This window comes from Protopterus annectens, chromosome 13.part0, assembly GCF_019279795.1.
Source record: "Protopterus annectens isolate FY-2018-M chromosome 13.part0, PAN1.0, whole genome shotgun sequence".
Lineage (NCBI taxonomy): Eukaryota > Metazoa > Chordata > Ceratodontiformes > Protopteridae > Protopterus > Protopterus annectens.
This window is the reverse complement of record NC_056747.1, coordinates 535,892,341-535,916,837: the sequence shown is the minus strand read 5'-3', so window position 1 is coordinate 535,916,837 and position 24,497 is coordinate 535,892,341. Positions and strand designations below refer to the sequence as shown.

Below are 24,497 nucleotides of genomic sequence, written 5' to 3'. Positions count from 1 at the left end.
AATGTACATGTACTTGAAGCTACAAAGCATACAACATTATAACACATGTACAAGATGCTTGAATCATTGAATGCATACATGTTTGTAACATTGTACTTGAAAGCTGAGTATATACTGTATATCCTTGTAACATGTGCAGATGAAGCCTGAGTACACATATCCATGTAACCCATGTACCTGAAGCTTGAATGCATACATCTTGTAACACTGTATTAGCAAAGAAAATAGCGCCAGCTACCTGATAAAGAACCGACTCACACAAAACAATCAGATATAAAGAAAAACAGGCTGAGCCAGTCACCACGGCTGATAAAAATCCACTTCAATTGTAGAGACAAAAAGTAAGCGCTTTCACGATCCTCTCGACCGCTTCATCAAACTCAAATAAAATCCTTTCATACACCTACTTTTATACACTCAATAATCAATTAAAAACATCAATTATTCAATTATGCATGCTAAAACTTCATCTAAGGACTTAATTTAAAAAGTAGTAAAAAGTATAGCAAAAAATACATTTGTCTGATAATAACTCATTAATGCTAAAGTGTCCTAGCTTTTAGAAAGGGTTTCAAGGACACTGCCTCATTAATCCCTGGAGAGGTATGTGCATTCAATCTGAGTATCCATCTTTGCTGTGCAAGCTCAGTCCTGTTTTTTATGTCCCCACCCCTCATTCCTTCCTGCAGAATCTCTAGAACAATAAATTTAAAGGAATGCTGTCTGCCCTTAGTTACTGCATGCTTAAAAAGAGCATTTCTTTCCATTTTATTAGAAATATCTCTGTAGTGCTCCTGTATGCGTTCCTTTAGCATATGATTAGTCTTTCCTACATAGTAAGCATTGCATATTATGCAGAAAGCAAAATACACTATATTTTTTGTTCTGCAGTCAGCATACTGCCTAGCTTGTAATTCAAAGTGCAGATCAGGGTGGAATGGATATATGTGGTACATGAATGAATATACCTGCATGCTGAACAGTTCCTGCACATATAAGTGCCTTTTCTTTCAGATAAATTGTTCAGTCTATTACTCCTGTTGCCATAGCACAGTTGACTTTTAAGCCCCCCCTCCTTCATTTTTTTTTTTTTTTAAGACTTTTCAACTTTTAATGGTTTGTGTTTTGATAAGCAGGATGTTGCAAAATAGTAAATGGCAGTAATATGAGATTTCGTAATCATGTACAGAGAGAATTTAGATTCTGTTACAGACAGAAAGCAGGGTGAATGATTTCTTTATTGGTGACATATTAAGGGCCAGATCAGTGGGAAGGAAATATATTTTGTGTTAAGGAAACTTTCATATCTGCATGCTGTTTGTTTTTCATGTTATGTGCTTTAAATCGAGTAGATGTTTTGCTATATTTTTAATTTACTGTACAGTATTCAGAGCATTTATGCCTACAGTGTTGATGCATATTTGATTTGTTATGTTTGTCTATCTTTTAGAGTCTTATGATACTTTATCTGATTGGTTATATTTCTCTTATGTAGCTTCTTATGACGCTGTCATTATTGTCGGAGCACTTAGTGAGGGGCATCTGCCCTGTTCAGTGATACCAGAGTTGTGCAGAGTGACTAAGCCAGGTAAATTATTTTATGTCCTAAAAAAAGCCTGACTCTTCAGTTTAGAAACTTAACAAAAGCAGATAGATAACTATTGTTGCCATTTCAAGCAGTGTTTATGCTAGAATAAATTCTGAACAGACTTTCTTCTACAGTAAAAATCTTGAGTGTACATTGCATAAGGTTTTAGCTTGTCAAGTTCAGTTTCCTAATTTCTGCTGACCTTTGGAAATCAGTGCTGATCCATTTTATTTTTTCTCTTTAGTTGTATTATGATTAAAGGGGATTAGAGAGTCAGACCTTCATGTGGGTAGTACAGGTGGACCCCCCCCCCAAAAAAAAAATGTTTGTAGTGTGTGATTAATTGAGCTGAAGCTTTGGCCAGCATGTTTCATGCATCTGAAGTTTCAATGAAGCCTAAATGAAATGTAGTAGATCTGTCAGGTAGACCTTTTTGCTTGTCTACCCCTAGAAATAGGGTGGTGCATAGCTTACAGCAGCTAACAACTGAACAGGCACATCTGGGAACTGTCAGGGTTTGATCCCAAAACCGAGACAGGGTTTTTAGGCAGACATCAGGACTTTGGGCCTTACAGCCAAAATGTTATTGTCAAAGAGCCCAAATTGTATTGCACTACACTTTTAGAACTTTTGGCAGTTAATATCACTTTCTGTGTTTTTTGCTTTTTCCATTCTGATGGTTTTCATGTGTGTAAATCAAAATAGAAACATCTGTTTAATTCACCTATGTGACATTTTTGTTTCATAGATGTGTCTCACTTTGTATTACTCTAAAAAGCCCTGCCTTTAATAAAGGTGTTCATATATGTCCTGTCTTGAAATGCTTCTCGTATGGTCAACTCATTCAGAAAGTCCTCAGTTATGTGAATAACTAATAAATGGAACTACAAAAAATATCCAACTAAAACTATTTTTATTTATTTGTACATGTTCATTATGTTCTTTTAATGTTATCTGCTTTGTATGTAGACAGATTTATTGGCACTTAATCCACACAGCATACGTGGTCAAAAAATTAGTTTCAGTGGAAAACATCTTTCTTAATGAAGGCCATATCAGTTGAGATAGGGGAGTGTTTTTTTTTCTTTTTTTATGTAATAATGTGAATATCCCGCTGCAAAGAGGCAGATATGAGAGCAAACACTTAATGCATGTTTATTTGTTTTTCAAGAATAGCAATTTTAATAAGTTGATGGAGATGGGTGTGGCTTCAAGGAATTCATCATTACACAGTCATTAGGCATGGTGCTCTGTTGACATCTAAGAACTAAATCATTGTAAATTATTGCAGTACCTTTCATAGCACAATATTTTGTAATTTATTCTTAGTTTACACTGAGCAGCTAGGTTGAGTGCGTCTCAAAGGCCTTTCACTGCCAAGTCACTTAAAGAGGTAAGATGTAGATGCATTGGTTACATGTTTAAGGTAACACAGTCAACATCAGTAACAGAACATTTAGTACTGAACCTCGTGCTAGATATGTCACACTGTCAGTCATTTCTCTTAGTAAGACAAAGACCATTGCCACCATCACCAAATGGTTCATTATCAGACAGTACCCAACATTACCTACATCTGTAGTAGAACAGAGAATACAAACTGTGTAAGTGGGATTATGCCCCACTGGTTGAGAGTGAATGGTGGATCACCTAATGACCACATCACCTGCCACACATATGCTTGTGTATGTAATAGTGCCACATTGGAGGAAATTATGGCTCATAGGGTACCCAATGCTCCAATGTGGACACAGCAAGAGGTATGTCTGTCTGTAGGCCATGTCCTTTCAGTCCATGAGATGCTATTTGGGAATGTTCCCCTGCTGAACAAATGCTCCAAGGCACATGTGTGGGCAAAACTCAGCATCAGTTAGTGGCTGCAAAAGGAATTCCATGCAGTGGCAGTCAATGTCACCACAAATGGAGCAACCTAGAAAGAAGAAGGTGAAACAAATTGCTGGTACTGTGGGAGCATGAGTGGATTTGGCCCATTGCACCACCACCTCAGTATATTGCACATCCAAGCTACTATTAGTACCACAGTTGTACACTCTCTTTTAAATTCATATGTTCATAAGTGAGTGATAGGCTAGTCTAACTGTCCTGAAGGGCCATTTTAAGTCTAGCCAGTAACAAGAGGGTAGAAGTAAATCCTGTACCTTGTGCCTGTGAGGTGAAGACCTTAACCATTGTGTCGACCCCCTTAAATATTAGGTAGTCAGTGGGCAGACTATTCCACATCTAGCCAGTGACCAAAGGTAAGAATCAAAAAATGTTCCTTGTGTTTGCATGGTAAACACCTTAACCATTATGTCAATCCCAACCCCACCTTAAGTATTGTGTGTCTTGTGTCCCATTGATGCAGCCAAAGGAGTGCCTGTCACACATGCATAGATTGTATTATATGTATGTAGTGTATTTATAGATAATTTATATATTTGTATATAACAGTCTAACAGTCTTGTACAGAAGTGCTAGCATTGCATAACTATTGTATATCTTCCAGCAGCCATGTCCTTGGTGACATTTAAGTGCTGCATTGTATGACAGCCATTTTCAGTGTGCTGGTGGTTGTCCTGTACTGCTGTGGCACTTTGCCAGTGCCATGTTATACAAGTACCTTTGCATCCTTGTGATAAGGTTTGGCTACTTGCCTGCTTCACCTTCTCTACCATATTATAGAACCCATGTATAGAGTATGCATTTATATGCCAACTTCTTATTCTAACACTTTGCTGTATTGAGGATACTGCATTCATCTTTAATATTTGGTCAGGTAGTTTGTCAGTATGCCTAGCCTAACATGTCCTGGGACTGTGGTATGCATTATGTTCTCTACTGTTTTATGATTTACAGATTGGGCTGTGCCTCTGAGGTAGGCCTAGCAGCTGTAAGATAGCCTCCATGTAAGGATGTGTCAGGCTGTCTGACATCTTTTGTAGCATTTGGGCTGGATAGAGGACCTATTGTTGGACATATTTGCATGCCACTAGATAGCTGAGGGGACACTATGGTGGTTTATCTGGTACCTACTTGATGTCGTGTGTGTACTAGCAGTGGATAGGCACAGGTGTTTGTGATCTCAAAGCATACCACAGAACCATGGCAAAAATTGTTCCAGACCCATCTGTGATCTTCAAGTTGCAGCCTCCTGTCATGATGGCCAATGCTGGTAGATGGTCTAAAACACACAGGTGCACATCCTACTGATTAAAATAGGGCCTGCATCTGATCACATGACTCCTGGCAATGTAGCCCAGCTGGAGGTTCTCCTTCACTGATCCGTATGGCATCTAGTCTTGGCACATAGCCCAGCTGGAGGTTCTCCTTCACTGATCCGTATGGCATCTAGTGTTGGCACAGGATGCCTCACATTCCATCACTGCAGCTGCATGTCAGAGAAGCAGGACATAGAAGGACACCTGCAGTCAAAGGATGTCAGTCATGTCAGGAATACTCATCTATGTGAATGTAGTGTAAATGATTTACGTAATGCCTATACATAGTCGACAACATTCTGCAAATTCTATACTTTCTTGTATTCCATTTTTCCAGTACTTGCTGAAGTCTTTTGCGTTCCATGTCCAAATGTATACACTTATATCATAGGAAGATTTACACTGTGGTATTTGAGTATGTGTTCTGCTGAATGCCTGGTGCAGTGTTAGAGGACTGTATGTTAGGCCACATGACCCACCTTGTTGTCCTTCTGCTCTAACCCTCTATGCAAGGACTGTGCACTGCTCTTGTGCACCATAATGTATCAGCAGTGTATGATTCTGGCACTGTAATCCTGCTATGGTACACCATCACTGCTGTCCCGGTGCTTCATTCGTAGACCTGACTGTATGCAGTATATACACTACTGTATGTTAGACAGTGAATGTGGCATTATTTTCTATGTTTATCTTTCCCTTTTAAATGAAAGGAATTTTAAAAAGCTGACTGCAGTAAGTCAGGGTCTTTGAGAATGTAACTGAATGCATTGTTCACAACTTGCGCTGATGTGAGCAATAACTGTTAAAAAAGAAAGCAGCTTTATGCTGACAACACTGCTTTAAACATCTTGTGATAAACAAGAAAAAAAACATGACAAAAGTCACAAGTTTCATCTGGCTAATAAGAGACGTGACAATGGTGAGAAAAGATGAATGTCAAGGGTCGTGTAAGGATATAATTTATATTATAGCACTACTTTATGGAAATCAACTGATAAGAACATTTTGATGTATGTTAGACTGCTGGAAGGATTACCTTATTTCATATATTTTTAGGTATGTACCGACCTAGGAAGAGTGGGTTATACCTCAGATTGCAGTATAAATTTCTTCACTTTCCTCCATGTAATTTGAGTGCATCAGCACATCCCTCATGGCTCCATAACTGTTTGGATTTCTCATTTCTTTATACAGTTGTGTTATAAATGAAATCCTTTGTCAGCCTTGTCAACCGGTATCAACAACTCACGAGTTCTTACAGTTGAGGACTTGTCCTACTTGGGGGGAGGGGCAAGTGGCACAGTGGTTAGAGTGTATGCCTTTCAACTTCAAGGTATAAGGTTTGATTCTCACCACTGGAAAGAGCTTTACAGATTGGGAGGTGTAATAGATAAAAGCTGTACATGCCTAAGTCCACATGTAGGGTTTGGTGTGGCAGCGTGACAAAGATTATGAAAAATGCACACAGCAACAGCCAATAAACCGAACTAAAGTGAAGAAAAAAGGAAATCTCAGACAAAATAAATGAAGTTATGGCTATATGAGAAAAAAATATGGCTACAAAGAAGCACAATTTTTGAAGGGGGAATGGGCTTATAATGCAGCTTTAAATTAAGTAAATAACTGCTATATTTTATAAAATATTAACTGCATTATAAAACCCCATAAAAATAAGGATTCCACTACTAAACCTAAAATAATTAAACCCAAGAACCTAGAATTTCAAATATAAATTTCCAAAACTCAGAATGGAAAAAATAATCAGCAAGTGTTTTTTGCAAGTAGGGGCAAGCCTGTTTACCACCCAATGTGGGTGCAACCACCCAAAATTATATTTACCAATTTAATGGATGCAAAAATATGAAAAAGGGAGAAATGTCCTAGAACAAATGAATCACTGCAGTGGCACACTTAGAAACCACACAAGCAATTTCCTATGAAAAGCAATAATCTGCTGAGACACGGGCCCCCATTGCTTATGGAATAAAAATGTGGTGGCCTGTAGAACAGCCAAAAATAGGATCTTAGGAGGTTACTAGGCTAACAACCCTAGAGGATTTTTAAGCCTAGCTATTCATGCGCCAGTTTTCCCAGTTATCAATGCCCACATGCTAGAATGGCTTTGGTAAATGCCTGTGCTTTAGGGTATCTACAAATTGCCCCTGTCTGTGAAGGTCAAAGGTGACAAACCAGGGGGGGAGTTTGTGATTTCCCATCCATTGATTCAAATTGCATTTGAATAGGCTGAGGGAAAAGCTCTTTTTCACATAACTTGGGAGACTGTTCCAGAAAAGTGGTCATCCCTGCGACACATACCTGTCCCTGCAACATGTTTTGTTCCTCACAGATGAGGTTTAGATCCTTAGATCAGGTAAGTCTAGTGTTGTTTGTTTTACAAATGTGTAACAAATCCATCAGGGTTGGCTCAGAAAATACCTTTTAGGTTAGGCATAGATTGGCCCTCAGTAGTCTGTAAGAGACTGACTACAGGGACATGGCTTTGAGGTGGTCCACATAGGACATATCATTTACACCCTGTATTCTTTTACTGAGGAACCTCTGTAGCTGGTCCAGCTGTTGAAAATGTTGGGTCAGGTACTTGTTGAAGGGTGCATTGTACTGTGTTATTGGTCTAATGAGGGCTGAGTATAGTAGACTGTGATCTACTTAGAAAGACATAGGCATTTATGCCTAAATTTGTGAGCTTACCTACAAGATCTATTGTGTCACATACTTTTGCCAGGTCAAGGTATTTAGTATGTACCACTTTGTCCTCATTTATGATTCTAGTGACCTTCTTGAAGAAGCCCATTAAGTTTAGTAGGCTTAACCTGCTCTTGATGAAACCAAACTGGGATTGGTTTAATGTCTGAAGAATTCCTATGTCTTTATCAGGTCTATAATTCTTTTCTTGGCTTTGCTTATAAGACTAGTCAAATTTATGGTCTGTAGTTTCATGGAACTGTTGATGGTCCACCACCTTTGTGGAGAGGGACAAAGCCTGTCTTAGTTGAATAGAGATTCTAGTGGGCCTGATAGGTCATGTTTTAAACTGTTTAGGAGGCATCCTGAGATATTATCAGGACCCACTGATGCAGGGTTTTTAGCTTGGGAGAGTGCAGTGAGGACATGTTCTTTAGTGATAGTTGGGGGGGGTGTTAGAGGGTATTTCCTGGGGGAGAACTGGGGGTGATAGAGTAAAACTAGAGCTAATTTTTTTGGCCGGCAAATTTTCTATATCTCCTGGTTCAATATAGTAAGTTCCACTTACTATTAGTTCAACACACTCTTGAGTGTTCCCCTTTAAGGTTGTTGTGTGCATAACTGAAAATACTTTGTTGTTATTTCGTAGCGTGGGAGGCTATTTTTGCCTGGAAGTTGGCTTTGATGGACTTGATTAGTTGCTCCTTGAGACTAATGAGGGAGTTTTTTTGTCTTTTGGATATAGCCTTTCCTGTTTTAGGACAGAACTTTCTTCTGTTGTTCAACTTTTTATACTGGGGGTCCACCAAGAGTTCTTGTTTATACAAGTTGTCCTAAGTTATTTCAGTTTGGTGCTACTGTTTCTGTTCAGCTATTTACATACTTCTACAGGGTTTCCATAAACACTTCCACATAGCCCATCATGTTCTCTGAGTTAGGGGGGCTTGGAATTAAGCAGTGTTATCACTTAATAGGATGTTGTTAACCTTGGTTAACGTTCTTAAAGATTCTAGGGTTTGCTTGGAGTTCAGCCTTTATGTTCATTTTAAGGGTGACAGTTTTGTGCTCTCATCTGACCTGTGATAACATTACACTAGGGGAGGGGAGGGGTGCAACATTCCCTCATATTTGTGAGTACCATTTCAAGATATTTACACCACCTAATAGTTGTGCAGACTAGCTGTTCCATGGTGTTTGTATTGACAAAATCCAGGAATCTTTGAAACTGCATGTTAGTGGTTGTGTATGTATCCCAGTTTATGGTGGAATAGTTGAAATCAGCCATGAATATGACATTGGGCTGAATTGTGAATGACTCTAATACATTGAAGTATATGCTATGCTAATCGTGGGTCATAGACAGGGACCTATTGCTAACAAGGATATGATACGGGACTTTACCTAAAGTTAGTTGGGCATGGAGTAGCTCAAGCTTGTCATATTTGAGCAATCTTGAGGCTTGCCTACTTTTTATGTAGATCAATGTAGCTCCACCACTTGTCTTTTCTTGAGCAGTAGCTGGTCTGTATGTGTGAAAGCCATTATAGCCTTGTACTGCTGGGATGCCTTCTGTGGCTTTAAACCATGTTTCAGTAACTGCATAGATGTCCGTACTCTCCAGGGTGTGGAGCATCCAGGGAGTGGAGCCTGTTTTTGGCACACCTAGCATTAAGCAGTAACTCCTTTAGTTCATCTTCCATAGAATTTACTGTGCTAGAAGGTTTATCAGCTTGGTATTGCCTAAAAAAGGCACAGTAGAGGTGGTTAATGTTTTGGCCAATATCTGAAAGCCTAATGGGGACAGGTGCAGACCATCCCTGGCAAAGCAGAGTGGTCTTTTGATCATATCCTCAAAGCTGACAAATATTGGACTCCCTTATGATGACTTCATCTGAATGCCAATTGAACTGGCTTAACAGTACATTTAAAAACTTTTTGGCGCCAAACTCCGCCTTCCTAATCTTAGTGTTAAAGCAACATCGCTCTTAACTAATATTCAAATAATCACTAGTTTACAGCTCAAAATCTGTCTACTAATACAATCTGCAGATCATAAATATCAGCAACTCTCCTGCTCCCAGAAAACCAGACAGGTACTACAGCGTCCCTGACTCTCACAAATACCTTTTTTAAAAATCCAACAGCTGACCCTGAGGTCATTTCTCAAGGGCCAAAAGTGATTAAAGCAACTTCTACTAAGAATCCCACCCCCTCAGACAGGGATTCCCGAGCACTGGACAGATGGGGTAAAAAAGTATACATCTCAGCTACTCTTGCTATCAGGGCACTAAATTGTCAGTTCCATATGCTGAAATATCAGCAACATACCTTGGAACTCCTTAAACAAAAAATGTCCTCCTTTCCTGCATGGGCAGAATCTAAAGATTTACAAGACTTAATGCATTCTGCAAGTCAAGTAACTAAACACACTTTGCACTGTGGTTTTGATGCCCTAGAAGCTTCTTGCAGGGCAGCAGTCACCAGATCTATCATTAGAAGACATGCATGGCTTAAGGACCAACTCCTGCCAGACCATGTCAAATCAAAATTGTTGGATGCTCCTTTGCACAAGGATAAGTTATTTGGCTCTAAAGCAGAAGAGGTCTTAAAAAATATGGAAGAAAAAGCAAAGTCTATGCAGACAGTTAAAGATTTCTTACATGTCCAGCCCCCTAGGTTCAGCTGGCATTTTCCCTCCAAAGCCTAGGCCCAGTGGAAACAAACCCCTCCCTCAGACAGCAGCCCCAGGGGTTGCAGATATCTAAGCAGTGGACTTCCTCCACCTCAAAACCAGGGAGTTCTAAGCCACCCCCTTATGGTAAGAACTCCCAATGACTCGCCTCCTCCAGACCTCGTCCCTGCCCACCTTCACATACCCCTAGGGGGAAAACTATCCTTTCACTCAAGCACCTGGGCCGTCATTACCAAAGACCAATGGGTTCTGAACATTGTATCTCAGGGGTACAAATTCTCCTTTCACACCCTGCCAACCCCAAAACGGTGCCCAGACCTACCACCAAATCAGTGGACAGAGGCTCAAAAGCAAATCCATACCCTGCTCTCCCTGAGGGCAGTAGAACACGGTCCTGCAGAGCAGATAGGCCAAGGCTTCTACTCCAGACTTTTTCTGGTTCCCAGAAAAGAGGGCACCTGGTGCCCCATCCTCGATCTATCCATTCTAAACACCTTCCTGGTGATCCCAAAATACAAAATGCTCACCCTTCAGCAGCTGCTATCCATGCTCTCCAAAGACGCTTGGCTAACCACCCTGGACCTAAAGGCAGTCCTGCAGAAAATATCTCTGTTTCAGGGCAGGATCTCAGCACTTTCAGTTCTCTGTGCTTCCCTTTGGCTTATCTACTGCTCCCAGAGTTTTCACAAAATGCCTGGCTCTGGCCATTGCCTTCTGCAGACAAAGAAATATTCAAATTTACCCCTACTTAGACGACTGTTTTATTCAATCAGACAGCCCAGAAAAGCTGCTCAAAGATCTGGCCTTTGTAAAGAACCTACTAACCTCCCCAGGGTACACAAACAACGAAAAGAAATGCAAACAGGTACCCACCCAAAGGATAATCTTCCTGGGAGCAAGTCTGGACACAGCATCCCAGATGGCATACCTTACACCAGAGAAACACATTTCCCTGTCAGTCTACTTCTCTCAACTGGCCACCAAGCCCCAGCTCTCTGCAAGGAAAATCCTGCAAGCCCTGGGGTTCATGGCATCCTGCATACTCCTTATCCCATATGCCAGACTGCATATGAGGAAACATCAGTGGTACCTAAAGAGCCTTTGGTGTCAACACTCACAAGGTCTGGCAACTCTTCTCCCTATTATTTCTTGCCTGAGGAAGGAATTTCTTTGGTGGGCAGCTGCCTGCTCCCACAACAAGGGACTGCCCTTCTTCCCACACTCCACCGCCCAGACCCTCACCACAGACGCATCAGACTATGCTTGGGGTGCACATGTGGATGGCAGGTGCATACAGGGCCAATAGAGCCCACAGCAAATCCCCCTGCACATCAGTCAAAAAGAGATGATGGCTGTGCAGCAGACCTTAATAGCTTTTAAACAACTTCTCTCTCCAGGGGTTCTCCTGATCAAGACAGACAACACCACTGTAATGTGGTACATCAACAAGCAGGGAGAGACTCATTCCTACCCGCTATGCAGGCTGGCCATGACCCTTTGGCTCACAGTCTCTTCCATGCAGCTATACATGGTAGCACAGTATCTACCAGGCTCTCTCAACTCCCTGGCAGATCAGTTAAGCAGAAAGCTTTTGGACCCACATGAGTGGCAGCTCAATAAAAATACCTTCCTTCTAATAACTCAGAAATAGAGAACCCCGGAGGTCAACCTATTTGCCTCCTACACCAACCATCAGCTCAGCAAATTCTGCACCAGGAAACATCACTGCATGGCTTGGAAAGTGGATGCCATGCCCTTCCCCTGGGTAAACCTATCGGTCTATGCCTTTCCTCCCTTACCTCTCATACTCAGAGTACTGCTCAAAATAAGGGAGGAAAAACCAAGGACCATTCTCATAGCTCCAGACTGGCCCAGGCAGCAGCGGTACCCCCTGCTGCACAGCCTGCCCCCTCTGCCTCCATGGTATCTCCCTCAGATTTCAAACCTCCTAACCCAGAGGTAAGGGGAATTTTTGCACCCCCAATTGCAAACACTCAGTCTGGCAGCTTGGCTTATTCCCTAACCCCTGACCAATCCACCATCCTCAGAAAACAAGTTCTGGATGTCATCCGAGAGACCAGATGCCCTAGCACCAGAAAGTCTTATGCAGATAAATGGAAAAGGTTCTCCACCTGGATCCAGGCTAAGGGGGCCAGTACGGCACACCCCTCCAACCCTCTCATCCTGGACTACTTAGCTGACCTGCTACACAGTGGTCTCTCTTTCTCCTCAATAAAAATTCATGGCTCTGCTATTTCCACTCATTTTCCCACTGAGCTACCTCTTTTCCCACACCCTCTGATTAAACAATTCCTCAGAGGGGCAAGCAACTTGAGCCCCCACCCCCCCCAGAAGGGCACCAACACCAGCTTGAGACTTAACTTTGTCTTGGAAAAGCTCAACTTGCCTCCTTTCAAATCAGCTTCTTCTGCAGAGCTAAAATTTCTCTCCTGGAAGACAGCATTCCTCCTGGCCATCACTTCAGCTAGAAGACTGTCAGAGCTGCAAGCACTCATGGCTGTGGAACCCTTCATCATCTTCCATGCAGATAGGGTATCCCTCAGAACTAGTCCATCCTTCATGCTGAAGGTGGTGTCCAGTGTGGCCCTCAACCAATCCATTCATTTACCCAGTTTCTTTCCTAACCCCCAAAATAAGGGGGAAAGGATTCTGCACTCTCTAGATGTGCACAGACAGCTCAAATACTATCTGGACAGGACTAAACCCTTCAGAAAGTCTGACTGGTTAGCTTTGCTGCAGGGGCAGAAGGCAAAGCCGTCTCCAATCAAACCATTTCCAAATGGATAGCACACTGCATCCATTTCTGCTACAAACAGCATGGCAAGCCTTCCCCCAAGGGGGTAAGGACACACTCCACCAGAGCAGCCCCGACCTCTGAAGCTTTCCTCAGAGGGGTCCCCACCAGGGACATCCTGGAGGCTGCCACATGGACATCTGTTCACACTTTTACCAAGCATTACAACATGCCTCTCTTCTCCAAATCCAGGGCAGGGTTTGCCTCTGTAGTCTTGCAGGGTATTCTAGCCAGCCCCTAGCTTCCTTGACTGCCTCCACCCATTTCCTCAGCTTTGGGAATCTACCCAAGTGTGATGACTGCAATAATGAAACATGAAGAACAGAGTACAGTTGTGTACACTTACCATAAATGTGGATGTTCAAGTGTATTCACTGTTGCAGTCCTGGTTTCCCTCCCTCCTTCCCCCATTCTCTTTTTTTTACCATTCTTCCTTGTTGTTCTCCTTTCCTTGCAAGGGACATATTGGTATTTATTTTCCACTGGTGGGGTTCTTCCACCAGAACCTGGCCTCTTACTTTGGGGGCTCCTGACAGGTTAGGGCAAGAAAAACTGATGTAATGGTGTCGGCTGCCTTCCTTTGTACCTCTGACGACCTGACATCAGTCCTCCAGTGACAGCAACTGATGCAGAAATACTAAGTCTCTGGTATTCACGCCGGCCGAGGGCTACCGTGGCAGAGATAACCTAAATGTGATGACTGCAACAGTGAATACACTCGAACATCTACATTTATGGTAAGTGTACACAACTGTACTTTCAGTGTCCTGAGTGCGTATGTGATCTGGTGGATCCTTGCTCCTGATAGGCAACTGGCCATGACTGTCTTCTTTCTCAGCCTAGTGGGGAGGCATCAGTGTCTCTCACAACAGAGTCTTCGGCAACCACTATATTGGGTTGTGTGGCAGTTTTCCTTAAGGGCTAAGAGGATGAATCACTGTGAGATGTAGTTGTTTGTATCCTGGGGAATGTTGTCTTTGTAGAGTGTTTGAAAGGTTGCTGAAAGCAGCTTATGGGAGGCCTTTGAGGTATGGGTAGATTGTATTTAAAAGCCTGTGAGTTTGTGGCTGATCCATAGTAGGTGTAGTGTTTGTTACTGGCAGCCTGTTTGGAAATATCGGTGTCTGTATGTGACAGCTTTGCCTCCAAAGGCATACTATAATTATTTCTCTTGCATACTGTGTCAGGGTGCATAAGAATAAGGTGGTTGTCAGTAGACATGGACAATTGCTACATTACATACATACATACAAATGTTTCAAGCATGGGCATTATTGCCCTTCTAGCTTGAAAATATACCAAAACACTTGTTCCCATAATAAATGCCCAGGCTGTTCTTAAAAATATCTAAACTAGTACTTGCTTTAATGTAATTTGGTAGTCTGTTCCATGCATCAGTTACTCTGTCAGAGAACCAATTAGTACAATTCTCATTCCTATAGAATCTTCTACATAGGCTATCTGATGATTCTCTAGTACTTTCTGATAACCCCAAACATTCCCAAAGGTAGTTGTCCTTAAATGCCCTATATACCTGAATAAGATCTCCTCTTAAATATCTGTAAGAGACACTATACAAGTTCAGATATTTTAGTCTTTCATAATAACTTAGATTTTCACATCCATGGAGGCCTTTGGTATATTTCTGCTGTACTCTTTCCAGTTTATTCATGCTTGTCTTCCTATAGGGTTTCCATATTGTTATTCCATACTCAAGCTTGGGTTTAATTTAACTAACAAACAATGACGTCATTATGTTTGATTTCCTAGACTTAATAAATCTTTATGTACAACCTATAGTTCTATAACTATCATTAGCCAATTGATTGATATGATTAGAAAAACTCATAGCTGAATCTACCCATAATACCCAGGTCCTTAAATGAGTCTACAGTTTCAATCACTGTGTGCTGTATTAAATATTCACCTTTTAGTTTGTCTCCCAAATTTCATATGTTTAGTTTTTGGTGTATTTATCAACATATTCTTCTCCTGTGCCCAAATGGTCAATTTAGTCAAATTATTTTGCAGACATGCCTTATCTGTAACACTTGTAATCAGTTTACCCAATTTCAGGTCATCAGCATATAGACTGTAGAACACCTCAGATGAAAAAGTAAGGTCTGAAAGATACAATCTAAACAAGTAAGGGCCTAGGACAGAGCCCTGTGGGACACCTTGACTGTAACCAAGGATTTCACTTGTCTAGTTGGTGTGTGATACTTGCCATGTCCTATTTGTAAGCCATGCAGCTATCCATCTTATCAACAGTATATCAATACCTAGTTGTACTAATTTATTGATCAGTGTTTTTGTATGACCCTGCCAAATGCTGAAGTTAAATCTATATAAATCACATCACAGCACAATTTTTCATTCATAGCTGTTATTATATTGTTATAGAACATCATGTTACAGGTGGTAATAGAACTATTTTCAACATATGCATGCTGATATATGGTTTGAAGTCCCAACCTATCCAGTTCTGACAATAACTTATCCAGTATTACCTTCTCCATTATTTTTCCACAACATGAAAGTAGAATTAAGAGTCTATATTATTCTGGGTTTGTCCTACTCCCCTTTCCCTTAAAGACAGGTTTAATAAGTGCATGTCTCCAATCTTGAGGAATCTCCCCATATTTATATGACCTAGTGAATAATAAATATAATGGTAGTGTAAGTTCTTACTGAAGTGTTCTCAGGTCATTGTTACTTATTCCGTCTCCTCCCTGCACTTTGTTTGGATCCAGTTTGCACAGTTCTTTTTCAATATAATCTAATTTGATTCCAGTATCTGGGGTTACCTGGATGTCACTAGGACAACTTACCACCCCTTTTGTGGAGCCAAACTCTTTTGCATAAGATTTTGTAACTGTATAATCTGTTGTGTCTGAGAATAAATTTTAGAATCTGCACACAGTTTATCAATTTGTGTATATTTACTCCTTCCACTTCTTATGTATCTATAAAAAGTTTTCCTATTATGCTCAATATCTTTATATAAATTTTCTTCAAATTTTTCTTGATCTTGTCTAACACTATGCTTATCTGTTTGTCCAGCTTGTTTATTTCAGTTTTCAAAGTTGTAGTTTGACCTCTCTTCCATTTCTTATATTTTTTGTCTCTCGCCTTAATCGGGTATCTTGTTCTTATGGAAATATACCCCCTGATGTTGCATGCCTAGATCCTGATGTTAAACATTTTTTTTTTACTTTTTGCACTCAAATTTCTCGTTCAAAACTTTTCACATTCCATCTGCAGTTTTTCCACAGTTGCAGTTTTATGTAGTAACTGTTTTGCTTTCCTGTAATCTGTAATCAACCTTCTGTGCCTTGGCTTAGATTTCAGTTTGGCAGAATTATCTAGCAACAAATTAACCTTAATAACCCCATGGTCACTGCACATCAATGGTGGAAAAACTTGACTTGAAGTTGCAGTAATTTCTTTGGGAACACAAACAATATCTAGTATATTATGTCCCCTGGTAGTTTTTTTTTTTTTTACAATCTGAAGCATTTGTTGTTCCTGAATATACTCTGTGAATAATTTCTTTACTAACATTGTTGAATCAATATTACTCCGGTCTGTTTCTGGTAAATTTAAGTCCCCAGCTAATATTATTATTCCCTCCTGTGTTTCATGCAAGAAATGTATGAATTCCTCTAGGCCATCTGCACTTGACTTTGGTGGTCTATACACTCCAATAATTGTTATATGTTCCAGGGTTGTCTTTATTGTCACAGTTACATAGTCTATAGTGTTGGTGTTATCATTGAACATGTAATAATCACAAGTCTCATAGGTATCTTTAATCCCTATCATAACACTTCCACCTGATTTTTTTGTTAGAATGTCTGTTAAAGTAAAAACATTTATACCCTGTCAAAATTGGTTTCCAGTCATTGTTCTTTAACCAAACAATAACAACATCAATCTTGTGGGAACCTAGCAAATTTTCTAATAAAAAAACTTTATTATTAATGCTCCTAGCATTAACAACCATCAGAGATGCATCAAATGTTGCTATCTGTGAACTGTTACATTTTTGACCTAGCAAAAATCCTGCCTAGTGTTTGTCAAATATTGCAAAATATCTGCTGCAAAAATTCTCTTCCCTGATCTAGACAAATGCACACCATTCTGTCTGAACACATGTGTGCCCAAAACAAGGCTTGGATGCTGTACACATTTCCATTTTTTAAAACAGGCACTTTTTCCATGTAGGTGTTTATCCAAAAATCGTTTCATTCACAGTGACCTGACTATCCTTTTTATATGTGATTTGTGAAAAATACGTCCTAACACCAATACAAGCTATACTATCTAGGAGGGCTGTTAGTTCCCGACTAACCATCAGAGAATCTTTCTTGGTGACATAATTTGTACCAACATGAATAAAAACAGATCCATACTTTTACATTAAGGCATTCCAAGGCTTGTTTCACATCTTCTATTTTTGCTCCTGGCAAGCATAACGCTACTCTATGTTCATTATCATCTCTGCAAATGTAAGTATCAGTTCCTCTAATAACTGAATCTCCATTTACAAGAATATCTTTGCTGACCATCTCTGAAGAATCTTCAGCTTCTAATATAGTCGTTTCTGCTCTATCAATTGTTACAAAGGATAGATCTTTGTTATTATTAGTCTTATTAATTCCACTGTTTTCATTGCGTATTAAGTTCTCATCCAGCTGGCATTGTAAATCCACAGCTTCAGCCATGTAGTCAACATCCATCTTTCTCTTCTTTTTTCTTATAGTAATGTTCTTCAATCCTTCCACGCTCAGTTTTGATTTCTTCCTTTTCAGCTGCCCCTTGCCTCTTTTTCCTACCTTTTCCATTGGAAGTGTGATGCCTTTTTCTGTAGACTGAGGGTTTTCTGATAGACAGATAGCTTCATTCCCTGTCACCAGTGTGTTACATAACAAAGCGGAATCCTTTTTACTACGTATTCTCTTTCCTTTACAGTCATTAGTGAATTTCTTTTTCTTCCTTGTTATTTGTTGAGAACTTCTTCCTTTCTTTCTTTTTTTTTTCCTACTAAACAAACCGGATCCTCAGATTGCTGAGTACTTGCATCCACAATTCCATAATTCTCAGGGGCCTCATCATATTTCATAGGAGTTGAATGTTATTTGCAGAAAATAGATGCATCATTTCCTAAATCCATTCTATTTCTTCTACGCCTAACATTATTTAGTTCATCAGTCCAGTCATTAATATATGATGCAACAGTTCTCCAAGCCATGCCAATTGTACAAGTGCAATCATCATCATTAAGTCGAGATTTGCTTCTAACAATGGTAAGCAAATCATCAAACTTTTGACACAAGGAACAAAGATCACCAGTGTTATCAGCTGTTAGCTTTAAATATGCATAGCATTTATTACACTGTACAAGATAGTTGTGCATTAGCAAATCGTTAATTGTATACTCATTTAAGGAATCCATATTTAGCTTTAAATTAATAAAATATTGCAAAGGAAAAAAATTACACAAAGTCAGTAGCAAAGAATTCAGAGGAACTTAAACCAACTTCTATGACAAAAATTATACCAGCAATATCCAACTTATTCTTCTTTCGGCTTTTCTCGGTTAGGGGTCGCCACAATGGACCTCCAGTCCGCTAATGATTGGCAGTAGATTTTTATGGTGCCAAGATGCCAGCCCGACGCCCAACCTTCAATGAAGGCACACCCATTCACGCATGTCTTTCGAATGCCATTCGACCGCTGGGAGGATATGCAGACTCCACACAGAAGGCGCTCCAGCCGAGAATCAAACCGGAGAACCTCTTGCTGTGAGGCGACAGCGCTACCGCTGCACCACCATGGCTTACACCAGCAATATCCAACTAAAATAATAAAATACAATAAAGTTGTTCTGACCATACAAGTTCTGCCAGCCAGACAGAAGTTGTAATTTCTTTACGTGCAGTAGCTTCTGCTCACTACAGCTTGCAGTTGCACCTCCTTTTAACAGTAAAAATAAATAAAACTTCTCTTACCAGTCAACTCCACAACAAATCACAAACCAAGACAAGATTGTTTAGATATGCTCAGAATTTTCCTCTCTGCAGTATGTGTAAATTTATAGCTGTCTAGGCCCCTTGGGGTGGCTAGAGCTTGCCTGTCTAAAACCTATCCATTTCTCACAACCAGCAGTGAAACTAAAGGTAAAACAACAAAATATGAATCAAAGTAAAGCTTATTAATAAGCAGTCTCTTCCAACCTACAAACAGTTAAAAATAGTGATGATAAATGCAGCATAAATTCAAATAAAACTGCTCTTACCAGTCAACTCCACAACAAATCACAAACCAAGACAGGATTGTTTAGATATGCTACTTTGTCTTAGGATGCCTATTTCCACAAGGCTGGCTACAGAGATTGTAGGAAAGTGCACATGAATGGCTGTGGATCCTCTATTTTGTGATCTATAAAGGGTGGTATAATCATGGTTTGAAATTGAGTTGGGGAGAGGTCTAGGATTGATCTAAAACAGCACTTTTGGGGTAGTTCTCAACAGACACACTAGTTGCTCTGCACTCCATTTGATACTTGAGAAAGTAGCAGAGGAAGTTTTATGTGGAAAATTACAACCCTGGGCACCAGTTTCTATACACGGGACTGCAAACCATTTCTTCACAGCTCAGCACAGGTCATAGGAGATGAGTTAGGGATGAATCCAATCAGTAAACAGCAAAAATGCAATATAAGTGTATATATAAGGCTCAGATCCTGCAGCAATTAACAATTCTCTCATTATTGTGAGTGATACTACAAGACTTGGCTAAAGTCCCTAGACCAACTAAAATTCAAACAGAAAAAAATATAGTACATCTGTATTAAATGGGTCTCAGATCCTGCAGCAATTCACAAATCTCACTATTGTAAGTTATATTTAAAGAGTAAGGCCCCAGACCAAATAAATGCAAGCATAAAAATGCAGTAGAACTGTAATAAATGAGACTCAGATCCTACGGCAATTCACAATTCTCTTGAGTATTGTAAGTTGTACTTTAAGACTGAGGTCCCAGACCAAGTGAATGCACACAGAAAAATGCAGTAGATTTTCATTGGCCTTTGGTTAAAACAAGGAAAATGCAGAAAATAATAATACACAGTTCATGTTAACACTCTGAATATTACAGTGTGCACTTTTTGAAACGGGATAGTATGAAACAGAATCTAACTCAAGCTTACAGTCTGATGGGAGTGCCTTATCAGTTTGAGCTATCAGTGCCTAGTAGAAATAGTACCAGGAGGGGCTTGCAGACTCTAGTGAGCAGCTGAAAAGATACTAAGTTTAAAAGAACAACAAGAATTTGATAGGTGGGTGGAAAATATCCAAAAACAATGCAGTCAAATAGTTTTAAACTTGGAGCTCTTTCAGCTACATAGGAATGTAGGTTGTTGTTGTGTCTTTCGGCGGTTAGGGATCGCCACAGCGGAACTCCGTTCCGCTAATGATTGGCAGTAGATTTTTATGTGCCAAGTTGCCGGCCCTGACACACAACCTTCAACGAAGGTACGCCCATTCACGCATGTCTCCACACAGAAGACGCTCTAGCTGAGAATCGAACAGGACAACGTCTTACTGAGAGGCGACAATGCTACCACAGCACCACCACCGCAGTACATAAGAATGTAGGTAAATACCTTAAATAAGAAAACTGTTTCACAGCTCATCCTAATAATTAGCTAGGTCTAATTTCTGTTAAATCAGTGAATGCAAAAGGAAGGTTTCATAACTGATCCTAGCCAGCAGCTTTAAGACTTAAAAACATTTGCAGTAAAACAAAATTTAAAATACAATGAACTGTAATATAATAAAACCAGAATCAAAATGTAATAGAAATATCCAAACCTTAAAGTAGAAAATCCAAAAATCAGTGCAGTGAAACACTAGTTTCAAACTCAGAGGTCTTACTGCTGAATAAGCAATGATATAAGTACTTAGAGCTACCAAGAACATCAGGTCTGACAAACTTGACTATCTTTACTAGAAAAAAAGATATTTACAATTTATTCCTCATGCCCATACAATTAAGTAGTAGCTTATGCAGTTGTTCTATAAATAAAATCTTGTTGTCTGCTTTGTCTACCAGTATTAGTGGGGCAAGATTTCTTGCACTGTGCATTGCATCACTATTTGTGAATAGTATGTGAATTCATGTGTGCACACGCATCTACATAAATCTTGTGTGCAATGGTTTACTATGTTTATGAAATAACAGGGCTCTAATAAACCATTTATGCAGAAGATAAGCAACTTAAAATGTGAAAGGAAATTTGCTGTGGGTAAACTCCTAGGTTCAGGCAACAATTAGGATTATACTGGCTCATTATTGGATCTCTTGGCACAGTCTGTATTTCTTAATGAAGGTGAAGAAAAATGTTGTGAATTAAAATGCCACTATGGATTATTTATCTAAGTATGTGAATTTGTCACAATGTTTTACCATCTGACTCTAGGACATTTGGTCATTTTTTTTCAGTATTTGGCTAATTCTTCTTTTAACAGGAGTTCATAAGCTATTTTGTTTCCACAGGTGGCTATATCTGCATGACAGTTCTGACCAGCCCTTCCAATATCACATACTGGAGACAGCTTCAGGGCATGCTGAAGCAACTGGAACAACAGGGTTTGTGGGAGCAGGTTGATGTGCAACAGGTGAATGAATGGATGAAAGCTGTATCTGAGGAAGAATCTACAGGTTCTCCATATACTTCCGGCATCATTTATTTGTACAAAAAATGTACACTTCGGCAGTCACAGCAAACGTAACATTCTTTGTCATACACTTCTACTTTCCTTGTAGCTGTTGGAACCCATGTGTAGAAAAATGATTGGCATATTCTTACTATACTGTAGAAATAACTTTCAGTTACTGATACGATGCTAGAAATGAGAAAGTACTTTTAAAACTAATAAAAATGTTAGAAGCTTTTTTCTGTTTCTCACTCTGTGATTGCCCTATCCAGTTGATTGTAGTTCAAATGTTCAAAATCCACTTCATCTGTGGAATTTGAGGGGGGAGGGTGAGAGATTAAATATAGACATTCTTTACCCTTAGGTATATGAGATACAGTAATGCATGCTGAAAGGTCTCCAAAAGGTTTTGACTATTCCACTAGACCAGGGGTCTGCAACCTTCACTATCCAAAGAGCCATTTTTGACCCCCCTCCCACCAAATAAATTCATTGGGAGCCACATCTGTTTGACCCATAAAATGAAGATAACAGAGCGTATAAAGTTTTATATATAGTTATACTAAATATAAAAGAACTAAGTTTATAAGAACAGTATCAAAAATCCGTCCCTAATTTTGTTCCTGTGTTGGAATTGCTTGATCTCTCTCAGTGTGTGTTTGTGTGTGTGTGGAGGGGTGCGTGTGTGTAAAATGCTCGTTAACAGAAACCATGTTATTCTAGCAAGCTTCTAGGTTTATGAGAGCAATATTTAAAGTCAGTCCCTATTTTTGTTCCTTTGTTCCCCTTTATTTGTGGTGCTTTCCAGAATTCTTGTGGTAAGAGTTTGAGAGAAAAGAGAGGTACAGAAACCTTTCAGGAGATGCTACTGCTGCCAGGGGATTGCTCGATTGCTGTCAGTGTGTGCAGAATGCATGGCAACAGAAACAATGTATCCTAGCAAGTTTATAAGAGCAATATGTAATGTCCATCACTCGATCATTGTGTGTGTGTGTGTGTGTGTGTGTGTGTGTGTGTGTGTGTGTGTGTGTGTGTGTGTGTGTGAGTGGCCATTAATTTTCAGAGCTACAGGGAGCCACTACAGAGGGGTGGAGCCACAGGTTGCAGACCCCTGACCAATAGGAACAGAACCTAAACTTAGGATGTTCTGTAGTCCTATCTCGCCTTCATTCTTACACATGGGTTCGGAACTGATCCTTGGCTCCAACTCTGCCTATTACAAAACTCAAAGTCTTCTAGTTAGCTCATGGCTTGGTAGGTATCCCATGGTGGACCAGTACAATCCCCAGATCTCATTTGCCATGTCTACAAGTTCAGATGTGCTTCTTCTTGGCCGTGGCTAAGTTTAACACTTTTTTTCTATTTTTACTGTATTACAGCTTAACGTTACAATTCATATAGCTTTTGATAGTGTTTAATAGTATTTAGAGTAGTATTCAGACTTGCTGAAGTGTTTTTCTTGACTTTAGATTCTTTATTGTTGAGAGCTAGTTGGCCGTTGGCCTTGTTGCTCTTGTTGGTATCCTGTGTGCAACTCTTTTTCTATTTATCGTGCACATTTGTGCTTATTTGTTTTTTGCAGTTTGGAATTTAAATAGTTGTTCCTTAGATATTTAGTGTTTCCAGTTAAGGTGCGCGTTTTTGCGCTCAGTTTACCTTGTTTTTCATGTGCAGTGTTGATTAGTATTAGAGAGTTAGTATTTAGACTTTCCCTCTTAGATATTTTTCTGGATATCTAGTTATTCAGTTGGCGTAAAGGGTTTTTTGATATTTTCGAACCTTCTTGTTCTACGGTTTAGTGTTTGACTGTAGTTTTCACTGAGAACATTTGGTCATTTTCATAGTCTGTATTAGTGTGTGTGCTGTCTAGTTAGTAGTTTCTGACCTCTAGACTTTCTCTCTACCTAGGTCCGTTTAAGTTAGAGGACCAAGTTCTCTGCCTTTTTTTTCTCTTCCCAGGGCTAGGCCCGTTTAAGTTAGAGGACCTAGTCCTCGTTGTGTTTTTTTTTTCTGCTTCTCCGGTTAGCATGTCTAAAGAGGCAAAACACCATAAACCCTCAGGGTTTAAGAAATGTGTAAAATGTTCTCAGAAAATGTCAATTACAGATGGCCATAGTAATTGTGTGTATTGCCTCGGAGCCATCCATCTGCAGGAAACCTGTTTGTTTTGCCATTCCTTCAACTCCAGAGTTCTACAGGAGCGTAAGAACAAGCTAATTTTGAAAGTTCTCCTCAAGTCTTCTGTCGAGGAAGACTTTGCCTGTTCGTCTTCTTCCTCGAAATCCCATTCATCCAAAAAAGACAAGACTAAACCTACCAAGAGGCATTCCCCAGTGCCATCCGGTGCTTCAGAACCACCTCCTAAACTTTTTAAACAGGACAAGACTTCTACCTCCTCGGCTCCACTGATCTCGGAGCCGATCGAGGTTGTTGATACTGGGACTTCATTTTTGGCCCCATGCATTTTGGAGCCAACTACTGATAGCAAACATCGGAGGTGGTCCACATATCCTTTGCCGGTCTCCCCAACATTCAGGTCCCCTATCTTACAGAGGTCCAGATCTCAAACATTGTCTTCCAGATCTTCCAGGAGCCTATCAGAAGAAGATGTGAAGAGAGTAGTGCTGAGACTCCTGAAGTTGTCTGCCTTGCCAAAAATGCTTTTGGCTCTGACCCAGTCGGTCCTGAAGCCACCTGAGTCCATTTCCCCCCTGTTGTGGTTCCACCTCTGAGCCATGCCATGCTTTCAGAACCAGAC

General features: G+C 40.1%; 1 protein-coding gene across 2 annotated transcripts in view; it reads left to right on the top strand.

Annotated features, from left to right (window-relative positions):
- Nucleotides 1-21,977, top strand: part of LOC122787450 (methyltransferase-like protein 27) — a 164,665-nt gene extending 142,688 nt beyond the window's left edge. For both annotated transcript variants that reach the window (XM_044054166.1, XM_044054165.1), the window contains exons 5-6: nucleotides 1,496-1,588; nucleotides 21,579-21,977. In XM_044054166.1, coding sequence (XP_043910101.1) covers nucleotides 1,496-1,588; nucleotides 21,579-21,814 — 329 coding nt within the window. In that variant the 3' untranslated portion in view covers nucleotides 21,815-21,977. The remainder of the gene's footprint in view (nucleotides 1-1,495; nucleotides 1,589-21,578) is intronic.
- The last annotated feature ends 2,520 nt before the right edge of the window (nucleotides 21,978-24,497 follow it).